Source organism: Abramis brama (assembly GCF_963993115.1).
Source record: "Abramis brama genome assembly, chromosome: 16".
In the NCBI taxonomy this organism is placed as follows: domain Eukaryota; kingdom Metazoa; phylum Chordata; class Actinopteri; order Cypriniformes; family Leuciscidae; genus Abramis; species Abramis brama.
The window spans coordinates 23250361-23265507 of NC_139978.1; the positions used below are offsets into that span (position 1 = coordinate 23250361).

Genomic DNA, 15147 nt, shown 5'->3' on the forward strand with positions numbered 1-15147 from the left:
GGGGGAAAGAGTCAGCGAACAGCTTGTTTCCTTTGTGGGGACATATGGACACGTTCATGCTCTTCTACATCTAATAGCCTGTGGCTATTCTACTGTGTGTAACTCTATTCCCCTGTCTCTCTTACCAGCTGGGCAGAACAGACACAGTCACAGTCTTCAAATATGTAAACCTCATCAGGGTGCTTACAATTACTTAATAGTTTTTTAAATTCTGGAATCTGGGTACATGTTTCTGCCAAAGTTATACATTTTGTTATATATTTAAATGTAAATATTACATTTTAATAATGTAAATAAACATAAATCATCTGACTTGAAATTAATCCTAATATTTTAAAATATATTACTTTATTTTTATTTTTATATTTTAATATATTAAGTTTGACTTTAAGTGTGCAACTATTAGCACAAGTTGTATGTATAAATATGTATATATATTTTTTTAATCACTCTATTTTTCTCAGACTGGCAGATTTTTGCTGAGAGTTTCATCTCTTAAACTTATTTGTGAATTCTTTTTTTTTTTTTTTTTTTTGTGCACAATTTAGTCTTTCAGTTGCCCCCATTGCGGTTTTTGCTCGCTCTCCTCTACATGTCAAATGCATCTGTCATGTCTGAAGTCTGCATGCACTGAAGTTTCCGTTTTGAGAACGTAATCGGACTATGTAGAGTTCAGTCCTCATTTAGTTTTGGTCTGACTCTTTTTTTTCTTTTTTTTTCTTCTTTTTTTTATTGAGATGAAATGAAATGCAGGCTCATCTGATTACTGGAAGAGATTGAAGTCACAAAAAATAGTTTGTAATGGTTGACGTGCAATATTTCATTAGCTCAGTGCCTTTTACCTCTTTGAATCGGGATGAATGAATTCATTTTTCATTTTGCACACATGCCCCCGGTCGCACCTGTCATCATCTGCTGCTGACTTCACACTCTCCGTTGCCCAGAGAACAGTAACGGTTGCTATGGATTCACAACGCAGCCTTGTGTTTGTTTATTTGTTGATTTTTTTTTTTTTTTTTTTTTTTTTTGACGTAAGCATGAGAGTGATGCTGGAAAAGGCCAGAGGAGGGCCAAATCAAGCTTAGGAAGGCCTTACAGGGAACTCTTAATGGTGTTATCATTTCTCATATCCCAGCTTAATGTGCAGAGAGGGCTATAAGTAACCCTGAAAAGTGTAAACATTGTGATTCTGTGAAGCTATTAAAGCATGTTTGTTGAGAATTCTGACCAGCCTAAACACAGTAACATTGGCTCGACCAATGGCATGAGTTTAGGGGCAGAGCTGACCAATGGAGATGGGAAGAGGGTTACAGTTTTAATCTGTTCATTTATTCATTTTAAATATTGAAATATCTATCTCCATCCATGCCATCCAAACACCCCTGTTATCCTTCACACCCTTCGTTCTCATTTGGAGATGTACATCCTGTCTCTTACTCCACGAGCCCCTCAGGCTGAGTCACATGGATGACCATTTTATGGATGAATGTGGATGGGCCACATGAGAGATTGAATTAGCGCACGCCTGAGGCACCATCATCACCACCCTTATTACACTAAGTGTCAATAACAAATGTGTTCAGGGCCCTTCTGGGAGATCTGATGTACATTTACTTCAGACAAACTAGCTAAACCTGCGCCTTCAACAATGATTTCACAAACATTCTTTTTTGTTGTGCTTAATGCTGCGTTCACGTCATGTCCTAATTACCGTAAGCTTGAGATGACAACGTGTGACGTTCTATTCTGAGCTGTTCCTCGGACTGGGAATTATGCGTTTCTTCGTTGACACGATCAATGCCTAAATGAATCTGCAGCAGTCAGGTGGTACAGCGGTCACGTGCTACAAGAGCGAGCTCTCAGAAAATTCCCATCTTACAAGCTGAACCTTGAATGAGGATGTGAAAACTTTTTAGAAGTTGAAATCTCACAATTACAGTAATTTCAACATGGCATGAATGTATCCAGCATTTAAATGGATAGTTCACCCAAAACTATTGTAAAATGTTACCGAAAATTCTGTCATTTACTCGCCCTCATATTGTTCCAGACCTGTATGACTTTATTTCCTCTGCAGAACACAGATATTTGGGATTTTGAAAAAATGTTTTGACTGTTTTCATTCATATAATGAAAGTTAATGGGGTCCAAAACAATGAATGGACAAAAAAACACTAAGAACATTCTTTCAAAGCATCCTCTTTTATGTTCCATAGAGGATAGAAAGTAATGCAGAGTTGAGGAAATGATTACAGAATTTTCATTTTGAGATGAATCCCTTTAAGTTTAATCAAGTGTTTCTTAAGTGCGAGCATGTGATTTCAAGTTTACAGCTAAATGTGTCTTTACAAACAAACACATTTAGTAGCATAAGCTGGCATGGTGAATATCTTCCAGAGATGCAGAAGTGTGACCGAGATTCAGTCTGTCATTATCAGAGGGATGCCGTGGGGTGGCGAGTGCTTCTCATTAGATGTTTGGTCCTGTCATTGTGGTAAAGGAAAAATAGGCATTAAAGGTCTCGTTCGCCTTTAAAATCCATGAGAGAAGGATGAACAAGAGGGACAAAATAATGAGAGATTTTTCTAACGAAACAATCAGCCCTATGCTGACACACAAAATGAATCAAAGAGAAAGATGGAATGAAAAAAACAACAATAGTTATGTGGCAAAGGTGAAACGCTCAGGATAGGTCTTTAGCTGAGTCGTGTTGCTGTGGGAGACCGTCGGAGACAATAGCTGGAGTGACGGGTAATTTAACAGACACTAGGGCGGAATGAGTCGAGCGCACTGTTAGCAGATCGGTTCATTGCTGCTGCTTGCCGCTGCTGATGAGAAGTGTTTTACAGAGCTAGAATTAGAAACAGTCAGTGATTTGCAGACTCTTTCTCCAGGGGAGACTCTTCTAAAACTGTTGAAATCGAGACTATCGAGAATTTAGAGACTCTTCTAAAACAGTGATGAAGATATTTATAATTCTCTCTCAACCCATTGCTTCCCATCTGATTCTCAACAAAGTGAAACAATAGTGTTGTTAAATGTGCCTGTCAACAGTTATTTTACAAATCAAATATACTGTTTACTCGCAGAGATGGCCTAAATGTGTATATATCAATGGTTCTTAACAAACTTCCAAGGGATGCTCAAAATGACTTAAAATGGTTTAAAATAAGTCAAAACAAGCATGCTAAAACAACTACAAATCAAGACATTTCTTATTTTAATTCACCTCAACTGTTTTTTCTTTCTTTGTTTTTTTTTTTTTTTTACCACTGTCTTGAAAAACCTTGATATATGTATACCTGTAAAAGTAATTTAAATAATAATTTGCATTTTTATAATGAATATAAATAAATAAAATCATGCAAAACTGTCATGTGGCTTTCGAATGTTTGTTGTGGACAATGGGGGGCCCTGGAGTCAAAAAGGTTAAGAACCACTTTATATATGTATACAATATATGAGACGGGGCCTATCTCATGGTTTACAGGGAGCTCTTAGAGATTTGCTGTCCTCCACTAATGATGATTGAACGTTTATAATGAGTTTGAGCAGCTTTGCCATATTTACATGCAGTAAACGTTGATATAAAGTGTTACTTGAGTTTTGTGTTGCTGATTTGATTTTCTGTGTTTATGCGTTTGTGTGCATGTTTGGGTAGCAGGCCTCCCATTCTTTCATTGTCGGCACAGACTTATATGCACATAAGATCTCTTTGTAAAGTTTCTGATCATCTGACACTTCTGTTTTTTTCTCTCTCTTGATGTGAACCAAACAATTTCCAGTAGACCGTACAGTACATAGAGTTTGACTTCACACTGTTGTGTGTAGTTGTAACTAAAGCTGAATGTTGAGTCTCCAGTTAGATATGCAGGCAGAATAGGGTGTAACAGGAAGTGTAACAACTTAAAAAAATTCATTTATGTCTGGCGGCGACCATACAAATCTGCCCCACCTTTTCACACCTCAGTGATTCTTCATGTAAACACTAACCTTTTTCTCTCTTTGTCTCTCTATTTTTGTATATCAACAGGCTTTTCTCCAGAGAATTAAGCAGACTGCAGAAAACCAACAATGTCTCACTCCAGAGCAGGTCAAGGTAAAACCCCATTAACACACACTAAACATGCAGAATTATTATTTATATAAAATAATAATTGGCTCCAAAAAGTATTTAGACACTTAAACATTTCTGAATGTCATTGCATTAGATCAAACCGTGTGGAAACAAATTATGCTAGAGCAGAACTGGCTTCAGTTTTCTGGCCATTTTGCAATTGTGGATATAAATTTTGTTTCTTACTTTCACACAGATCTTGTTTTCTAACATCGAGTCCATTTTGGATGTCCATTCTGAGTTTCTTACCACTCTGGATGCCAGTTTGCAGCCTGAACCCCAGCCGCACCATTCTCTCGGACATGTGTTCCTCCAGTTTGTGAGTCCCTGTGATTGCATTTGAAATCATCTTTGAACTAGTGCTGCTTAGCAGTTGATTTTATGATTTTTGAGTTTTTTTGGTTAAGAAAACATAAATATCTTTTTTTCCACTCCATCCCAGTGTGGTAATGTTCCTAGTATCCTAAATCTGAATGCTCTTAAAATACTATCAGCCCTGAGACTGCCTCCCCTCCCTATGGTCTTTCTAAAAAAGTGCATAAAGTGGAACTTGTCGCTGTCGGACACGTGACCAGTAGTTCAATACTGTTAGAGACGCTGAATTCCAATATTAGCAACAAATGTTCAATTGCTGTCTACATTTCTAGCTTCTTAACTGTTCTGTATAAGTTAAAAACTTTTCCCTCTCTGAAAATATGATAATAATGATAATGACATTCAATGATTTATTGATTCAGTTATTTTCAGTGATGGCTGCCAGTATCTTTTAAAGCAATGAAATTAAATCCAGTGCTTTAACTCTATCCATGGTTCTCACAAGAAGCGTTTTGGGTTTGGCATGTGTATGTGACCTTCGACCAAGTTCACTGAAACATTCTGAGGTTTTAACCTCAAACTAGAGTGAATTTCCTCTTAATTGGGATGTGTATGTATGCATGGATGTGTTTTTGGATGAACGGTGTTATAAAGCATATGCCAGAACAGATGTTCGCCTCGTTCATGGATGAGGGTGTGATGCTGCCAAACTCTCTCATTACAGGTGCTGTGGTCTGGAGCCCCGAGGGCCCAACCAGAGTACTGACACACACACACACACACACACACACACACACACACACACAGAGAGAGACACAGACACACTGCATATGCACTAATACAAATGGCGAACCCTATGTAGACAGAGACACACATACATATATAGACAACACGCAAATGAAGAGGGTGAAAAGAGAAAGCATGAAAATGGAGATGCATTGTAAAGATAAAAACAAGCACAACAGCTCTTTAACCACACAGTGCCTCTGGAATCCCAGTATCATTTTCCTACTCTGTCAGGATGCCTCAAGCACCCACAGCCGCCAGGATTCACAACATCCCTGTCAAGGTTACAGTGCCTACACAGACTGTTCTTGTGGAGCTTGGATAAATGACATCCTACCTTCACCACATGCATCTTTAATAAACTGTCACCTCAGCCCTGAGTTTCTCTGGACTTTTTAACCAGACCTGCCTATATATATAATATATATATATAGATTTTTATTTTATAAATTAAAATTTATTGTAATTATTTTCTATTTTAAAATGTATTATTGTCTGTTTTGTTTTGTTTTTTCGTTAAAAAAAGTTTACATGGACCATATTGTGAAGGAAAAGCAGGTAACAAGTAGTCTGGCTATCACCAGACCAAGCTCAATCTTTTAAGATTGAACTTTAGTCTGGGTAGTCTGCTATGTATTTTCTACTGCACAAGAGGCGTGATCAACGGGCATAGTTCAAATGAATCTGTACGCACTTGGATAGTCCTTCAACCAATCAGACCAACAATCCAGGTGATGTACTTTGCAGAGCGAAGCGAAAACTCCAGGCAGGAAATGTGTAACTAAACGTGTTGATCAGCGGTTTGCAGAAGCAGCAATGGAATCGAGCGATTTTTGCAGGTTGTGCAAAAAAAACATGAAAGTTAGTGGTTTTACACCCACTCGAGCGATTTGTTTGCTAAAAAGAAGCCATTGAGCAACGTCGAGAGGTTAAAAGGAATTGGACAGAGCCGTAACGGCTCTGGAATTGGATTGGATTAAACCCGCCAATAGCACGCCAGGTGGATAAGCCAGTTTGTGATTGGTTCCCGCAAATTTGTAAAGGAAGCAGGATAGATAAATATACAGGTTTCCAGCCTGAGCTGCAGGGCGAAATCAAATCGCTGGCAGATCAGGCTAGGTTTACCCAGTCTAGTTAACAAGTGCCTTCCAATACTATATAAAAAAGCACCTCAGGGGGCATCATACTTAAGAGCTGTGCAGAGCTGGCAAGTTTTTATTTGTTTAAAATAAAATTCTTTGATCAGTACATAATATTCATACTTCCACTATATGGTTATTAAAGGTCCCGTTCTTCGTGATCCCATGTTTCAACCTTTAGTTAGTGTGTAATGTTGTTGTTAGAGTATAAATAATATCTGTAAAATTATAAAGCTCAAAGTTCAATGCCAAGCGAGATATTTTATTTAACAGAAGTCGCCTACATCGAACGGCCCGTTTGGACTACATCCCTCTACTTCCTTCTTTAATGACGTCAGTAGAACAGTTTTTTGACTAACCTCCGCACACAGGAATGCTCCCTCAACTCTACCGAAATTCGTTTATGTACTTGCGCACTTCTTATAACTTACTGTGTTTACTCAGCTCTTACGGTGATTTTCTGAAGTAAAACTGACGCTTCATCTTTTGTGTGATGTACAATAAACTTGATCTGAAATGATCTGTTGGGTATTTTGAGCTGAAACTTCACATACACACTCTGGGGACATCAGAGACTTATTTTACATCTTGTGAAAAGGGGCATAATACGGGACCTTTAAAATAGTAAAAATCAAGAGTGACTAGGTGTCCAAAATTTTAACCAGTAACTTAGTAGAGATTTGTTGTAATTACGGCATGCCTGGATAAAAGATGTGCACTGCTCACTTTTTAAGTGCTATTCTTTTTTTTTTTTTTAGTTTGCAGCTTCCTATTTCCATCTAGCTTTTGCGACCCATAGAGAAGGTGTGGCTTTCAGGCAAAATCTATGCACTTCGATTTCACTTCCTGTGTTGTTTCGAATAATGTAGGGCAGAATGACAGCGCTTCATTGCATCTCTGGCAGTTTCACTACCCTCGTATGTCACTTCTCATCTCAGTACTTGAGGAAATGGTTAAAGAGGGTATGTATTAAACTATACAAAGACAGCTCGAAATATTTATTATTTGTTTAGTGTTTCCCATATGAGCTGAACAAGGGCCGTCGCTAAAATTCACAGGGCCTAGGACAAAATTTTATGGGTGGACTGGACTCCCTTTATCAGAGGGCCTGCCAGCCTGGGACAAAGTATATCCCTGAACATGAGATTTAGAAATGGGAATGTGCAAAACCAGACCAAAATTTGTTTTTATATATAAATCTGTTAGGGATTGGTCTTGTTCCAACCAAAAACGAACACATTTAACGAAGAGTGTTTTGAAGTGTGACTCTCCTCTCTCCACTGCAGAGGGAACGTTTCTCTGTGTATGGGGAGTACTGTAGTAACCATGAGAAAGCACTCAGACTACTGATGGAGCTTAACAAGATCCCTCATGTGCGGACTTTCCTGCTGGTAAGCACCTTTTATATCATTTTCAGAGAAAAAGTCCAGTCCTTTTCATTACATCATATTCTGATGAAGATCCTTCAAACATGAGTCTTGTCACATATCAGTTTCACATCTGTAACCCTGATGCAGATTTAATTAGTGAGTAGAGCAAATAAACATTAGTGGTTGATCAATTTACCACAGGAAATAAATTGATCTCCAAAACTTATTGAAGTGAAACTGATACCCAAACTTGTTTAACTGTACAAACCAGGATGTGAGATGGTGCCATTCATCGCTTTCCATGGAAACTCACTGTATTCTCAATATGAATCAGTTTAAAGGGATGTTACACAGTTTAAATCATTTCATGTGTTTGTTTTTTAGCACCTCATGTTGTTGGGAGGTAAGAAGAGCACAGATGTTCCTCTTGAGGGGTATCTCCTCTCTCCCATCCAGAGGATCTGTAAATACCCTTTGCTACTAAAGGTATGGGCATTTCAAGCAAGTGCATTATGGGTTATATTGTTTATTCTGTATATACTACTCTACAACATTCTGATCATATTACATAAAACGCAGCTACAGCTATATATATGTATGACAAGACAAGCAAACCTAAAAGTATGCATGAAATGACATTCGCAACACATTTTACTTCCCAAATGTGAAATTTGGATATTTGAGAAAAAACTGTTGGGTGGGACTTGCTTTTTTAAATGTTTTCTTAAGCTCACATAGGGTGCATTTATTTGATCAAAAATACAATCAAATATCAAAAAACTGTTTTATATTTTAACATGTAATTTTTTTCCCTGTAATGCAAAGCTGAATTTTCAGCATCATTACTCCAGTCTTCAGTGTCACATGATCCTTTAGAAATCATTCTAATATACTGATTTGGTGCTCAGGAAACATACAATTTCTTATAATTATCAATGCTGAAAACATTTGTGCTGCTTATTTTTTGTGGATACTTTTTTTCAGGATTGTTTAATGAATAGAAATGAATTCATTTATTTGAAATAGAAAACTTTTTAACATTAGGTGTGTTTACTGTCGCTTTTCTTCAATTTAATGCACCCTTGCTGAATAAAAGTATAACTAAAAAAAAATAAATCTTACTGACCCCAAACGGTCGTGTACATTTACAGTGTGATTACAAATGATCTATCTTGCTAATAAAACCAGGAATTTATATCTCAAAAGAAAATGGGGACAATATATTGATTTCACGTTGACTTGAAATAGTCTCTTGTGCACAGTATCTGAAGCATATCAGCAGATGTGTAACTGTGTAATACAAGCATGTACCTGCTGTTTGCCCTTCAGGAACTTTTGAAGAGGACCCCTAAGAAGCATTCAGATTACCCCGCGGTAGAAGAGGCCCTGCAGGCCATGAAAGCGGTGTGCTGCAACATCAACGAGACCAAGCGACAGATGGAGAAACTAGAGGCTCTTGAGATACTACAGTCACACATAGAGGGCTGGGAGGTGAGACATGTTTTGTAATTGTCATAGATTGTGGTTTTTTTTTTTCTGGTTTCCTGGTTGATGGTTTTAAAGGAACAGACCAGAACCCGTTGTTTGTATCTTAAAAATACGTCTTTATTTAGGGAAGTTCCTCTTACAGTATGAGTTTTTAAGCGAAGCCTCAAAAGAGTCACTGATGTGGACATGATCAGTGTCTGCTGATGACATTTCCTTAGGCCATATTACAAGCAGGAAGAGGAAGTCTTAACACAAAGGGCTGTTACCATGGATATCCTTTAGTTTTGTGTAACATGCAACAGTGTGCCACCACAAACTCACTTTCCCTTCTTCTCTCTCTTTCTCTTAAGCACTTCTTTGCTTGCTTTCTTTACTTTTCTCTCCCCGCCTCCTTTTTTTCATCGTCTCTATACCATAGTTACTTTGTCTTCATCCTCTCTTTCTCTCACTCTTTGTGCCCTGTCCATTAACCCTCTTTATTGATTTATCTGATGCAGTACTGAGTGGTTGGACAAAGTGGGGCATTTTCTGTAGCCCTAAGTGTACTTGGATAGTTCCAGAATTTAGTGCATACAGTGCATTCTTTCTTCAGTTGTTATTTTCCAGTCCCTTCATGCCTCTGTGACCATTCAAGATCCCCGCAAAGCATGACAAGCTGGGGATTATTTAATCATATTTTGAAATTTTGGTAACACTTTAGTTTAGAGTCCATTTCTCACTATTAACTAGTTACTTATTAGCATCCATATGACACGGATATTGCCTGCTTATTACTTATAAAGCACATATTAATGCCTTGTTCTGCATGACTATTCTACATCCCTTAACCCCATAAACTTAACAGCTACCTTACTAACTATTAATAAGGAGTAATTGAGAGTTAGAGGCAAAAGTTATAATTAATAGTTAGTTAATAGTGAGAATCGTACCCTAAACCTAAACTGAAGTGTGACTGAAACTTGTTTATATGAATAGTCTGCCCATAAAATTTTTAATTGTCATCATTTACTCAACCTCATGTCGTTCTTCTGTGGAACACAAAATAAATAGAAAATGTTAAATAATGGGTTGGATACTATTTAACATATAATAAACGTTAATGTAGGCTGTCGAACTACAAAAGGAGAAGAATAAAAACAAAATTCTATACAAAATGTCGGTAAAACTTTCATAATACTTATGAAGTAATCTTGGATTATAGGGCAGAAGTGATATGGACCAAGTTTATGAAACTTTTATGGTGCTTTTTTGGGTCATAATGGAGCTCGACATCCTGGATCTCCATTCATTTTTATTATATAAAACAAGCAGCAAGTGCTTTCTTCAACATTTCTCCTTTTGTGTTTCACTGAAGAAAGTAAGTAACATGAGTTTGAAACGACTTGAGTGCGAGTAAATTAAAGGTTTCAATGCTTCTGAGATCATGTATAGATAACATTAAACATTTAATGCAATTTAAAACGAGAGCTTAAAAAGCAGGCTGTATTTCACTTTGGATATAGAGCGTTTTAGGATGTGTGGTCTGATTTAAAAGCAAATGCATTAAGTTTCCATTTAGACCAAAGTGTTTCACCTTTATAGGTAAATAGTGCAGAACAAGCGGGAAGCAGATTCCCATCTCTCTAATTGACCCGTCTGGGCACGCCATTGATTAAGCAGAGAAAATGGAGTCTGCTTATCAAACACACTCACACACGCCCACACCTGCCAAGCTTAGAAAATCACATCCTGTACAGAGTCAGCACGGACTGCGGCGTCGGAGTGGAATCAATTTGTAATGGTCCTGGATATTGAACAGGAACACAGTATGTGTTACCAAAACCTGTCTGGCTGCCTCCATCCCCTTAAAGAGAGAGGGGTCGCTGCTTTTTAGATGTTTTTTTTGTTTTGCATTTAATCAGGAAGCAAAGTGGGAGTGAGGAGAGGCTGCTCTTCTCGTGGAAGGCCATGATTAATGACCAGATTGTAATTATTCTAAATTAAATTAGACACTCTCACTGTTAGTAAAACACAAGGAAAATGTCCACCTGTTGAAAGAAATGATCGACTAAGCAGTTAGTTTGAATAAATGGCAGCATTTTCTTTTCTTTCTTTTTTTTTCTGCTGCTTTTAGCTCCGCTACATGAACACGGGCAGCTAAACACTTTTGACTAAAACATTTAAAGTGGAATTACTCGGCAGAAAAATCTTACACTGCCACATGTAAAGATGTTTTTTTTTTCTTTCTTTCCGTTTTTCATTTTCCAGGGGACAAACTTGACCGATATTTGCACAGAACTGCTGCTCCAAGGCAATCTGTTGAAGATATCAGCTGGAAACATTCAGGAACGAGTCTTCTTTCTGTTTGACAACCTCGTAGTCTACTGCAAGAGGAAATCCCGGTAAGGCCTTTTAGATGCTTTTGAGTTATCAATTAATCTAGTCTACTGGTATTGGTAACCTAATTACGTAAACAATGTATTGGAGTGTGTTATGGTTAAACACTTGACAAAACCATCAGGTAGATATGTAGAAACTAAATAATACTTGTCTATTTTTTCCACTCTTTAAAAAATCCAGAGTTTCAGGGAAGAAATCCACCAAAAGGACGAAATCCATCAACGGGCCGCAGTATGTGTTCAGAGGCCGCATCAACACGGAGGTCATGGAGGTCGAGAATGTGGAAGACGGAACTGGTAGGTTTTAAAGTGTGTGTGTGTTATGTATTTTTGTGCTGCTTGGAGTATTAAGTCGTTAGCTTAGCATCATGCTAACGTTAAGGACTATTCAAATATTTAAAATATTCAAGTCAAGTCTCCCGTGCAGCTCACTAGTTTTTTTAAAAACTACTGTGTTTGTGCCCTGTCATACAAATATTTCCTACCGCAAATTTTTTTGGGGTTGGTGAGATGTTTTTGAAAGAATTCTCTTGTGCTCACCAAGACTGCATTTATTTGTAATATTGAAATATTTATAGATTTTAAAATAATAAATAATACAGTTTTATGATTTAATATATTTTAAAATGTAATTGATTCATGTGATGGCAAATCTGAATTTTCAGCATCATTACTCCAGTCTTCAGTGTCACATGATCCTTCAGAAATCATTTTAATATGCTGATTTGGTGCTCAAGAAATATTTATTATAATTATCAATGATGAAAACTGCTTAATATTTTTGTGAAAACCGGGATACTGAATTAGCAAGTTCAAATTAACTTTTTATTTGAAATAGAAATCTTTTTGTAACAATGTAAGTCTTTACTGTCACTTCTGATCAATTTAATGCATCCTTGCTAAATATTAGTATTAATTTCTCTCTCTCTCTCTCTCTCTCTCTCTCTCTCTCTCTCTCTCTCTCTCTCTCTCTCAAAAAACTGACCCACAACTTTTGAACACTAGCGTACAAAGCAACTTTTTTCATGGGATGTGTTACGGAGATTCCTGCGTGATATACTTGTTTGTTCCATCTGATCACCATGTGATGCTTATGAACATCACAAGCAACAAACAAAACCATTTAAAGGGAACTTCAGCTTTTGCAGTAGAAATTAGTGCCACTGTGGCCTGAAGATAAGATCACGCAGGGCTTCTTAGAATTGAGCACTTCACATTTAGCACCTCCGCTGAGCTGACCGCTAAGGGGCCGTCGTCAAAGGTCCCGTTCAGCTGTCAGGCCGAGCATGAAATTAAACACTCAGGGGTAGTAACGGCTGCTCTTCTCACCTTTTGCTCTTAGTCTTTCACCACACCTTAAGTAGCAGAGTGGTAGTGCAACTTCTCTTTCTTTCTCTCTGAGCCACAAAGAACAACATCCTTTCTGAAAAACAAGCCATAGGGCTTTCAAAGTACCAGCCTAAACCACACGTGCCATCAGTTGATACGGCCAATGTGAGACGTGTTTTGTGTTTCAGTCCTCTCAGTGTCATGTTTATCAGGGCTTGTGTCACATGACACTCCACATCTGTGTAAATGTATCATTTAGCTGATGCGTTTTGCCTTCTTGGATACAGAGGTGGAAAGAGTACTGAAAATTTTTACTCAAGTACAAGTACCGTTACATTGCTGAAACAATACTCAATTACAAGTAAAAGTACTGGTGTCAAAAAAGTACTTAAGTAAAAGTACAAATTACTCTTCTCAAAAACTACTCAGAGTACTAGTTACTAGTTACTTTTTAGCTGGCGATAGTTAATGTATTACCAATAAATATTCAACCAAATCATAGATTTATGTAGAAAATAGCTACTTTTAACACGTTTTACCTTATTGTCGAAGGACATTAGTGGTCATGATACTGGAATTTCTAACTTCAATATGACACCTTGAAATAGGCCTATGTCAGTATTCAGTAGGCCTAGCCTATAATTTTTAATACCATCGGGAAAACTACCACATACTAAATATTTTAATATATACATTTTTGTCCATCCATTTTGTCAAGGCAATCATTATTTTCAAGCATCGCAAAACACAACACTCATTGTAACAGTAATCTATTTGAATGGAAAAGTTTAATTCAAGTCTTCTGAAGAGACACGTCCACTTTATACAGTGAGATTTTAATTTAGGCTTTTGTTTACATATTTAAACATTGATCAATAACCATTACAATAATCTAACTTAAATATTTACTCACTCAGTGTATTTGTCTTTACAATAGGGTAACGTTAACTGTTGCAATAGCTCACACACAGCACAAGGAAGCTTGATTTCAAACTGAATTTAATTTGCAAAAAAGACTAGATTTTTCATAACTTTTGACAGCGTTTAATTCAAGAAAATGGAGAGATTGGAGCTGGACGTCATTTGAGTCTGCAGTGAGAACCACTTGGAGAGATTCGCGATTGCACATGATATGACACAGTCCGAGAGCGCACACTCAATATCCGAGTCCAGTTCATTCGTACATTTGAGAGCTCGCGTCCAGTTTTCTGCGATTACATGAATGTGCCCTCGCGTTACAATATTGCACTCGTGACATTTGCCATTAAAAAATGCCATAGAAACTTGCAGGTATTAATACAATTATGCGTAATAGGCCTACCTGCAATCCCGCGCTGAGAGGAGGCGGGTGTCAAACTCGCTGTCGTTGAGATGAGAGAATGCGAACGCGCAGCTGGTATCGTATCGGTGTATAGGCCTATACGCCTATACTGCAGAAAATGAGTATTGACTGACAGATATTTAAGTATTGAAATGTATCAAAATATAGATATTTTGACAATATGTAGTTTGTTGTTTCTCCAAATGTTCAGTCCAGCCATTAATCACTGAGCTCCTCGCCTCCTTCACTTATGATCAGCTCTTCAAAACCTGCTGCGACTGCGGCGGTTTTAATTCAGTCCAAATATCAGGGGTTTTATTGGTCCGTTTACGATCAAATATTTTTATTGGCTACCGAAATGCCGGTCTAAGATTTGAATATCAATTCAAATTGTACTCAGTAACGAAATGTGATTTTACAAGTAACGAAGTAGATTACTTAGCTTAATATGTACTTGAGTACAAGTAAAATTACAGAGTTAAAAATATACTCAAAAAAGTACAAGTACCCAAAAAAACGACTTAATTACAGTAACGTGAGTAGTTGTAATTCGTTACTTCCACCTCTGCTTGGATAAGGTTACAGATAAAACGACTCGCATGTTGTGGGTGAGGAATGAAGATAATGTGTTTGAATTTCAGATATTCATCCTAATTGCATGTTTATAGTGATGTTTCAAGGGAGATTTCAAGGCAGTGTAGTGATAAATACTGATTGGAAGTGGAGGGAGTTATAACCAAAATCTTATATCACGCTATGAGTAATTTTATATCCCAGTCAATGTTTTTGCTGGAAATTCATATAATAATTGTATATAAAATGTAAAAATAAATGTATGTTTTGTAAATGTATTTTATATACATTTAAGTGAATTTCCAGTAAAAAAAAATATTGAACTATAGTA

General features: G+C 37.2%; 1 protein-coding gene across 1 annotated transcript in view; it reads left to right on the top strand.

Annotated features, from left to right (window-relative positions):
- Window positions 1-15147, top strand: part of prex1 (phosphatidylinositol-3,4,5-trisphosphate-dependent Rac exchange factor 1) — a 74563-nt gene that overhangs the window by 17442 nt on the left and 41974 nt on the right. Inside the window, exons 2-8 of the mRNA XM_084138683.1 lie at window positions 4034-4099; window positions 4314-4436; window positions 7644-7748; window positions 8112-8213; window positions 9057-9218; window positions 11463-11596; window positions 11775-11890. Of these exons, the coding sequence (XP_083994809.1) occupies window positions 4034-4099; window positions 4314-4436; window positions 7644-7748; window positions 8112-8213; window positions 9057-9218; window positions 11463-11596; window positions 11775-11890 (808 nt within the window). The remainder of the gene's footprint in view (window positions 1-4033; window positions 4100-4313; window positions 4437-7643; window positions 7749-8111; window positions 8214-9056; window positions 9219-11462; window positions 11597-11774; window positions 11891-15147) is intronic.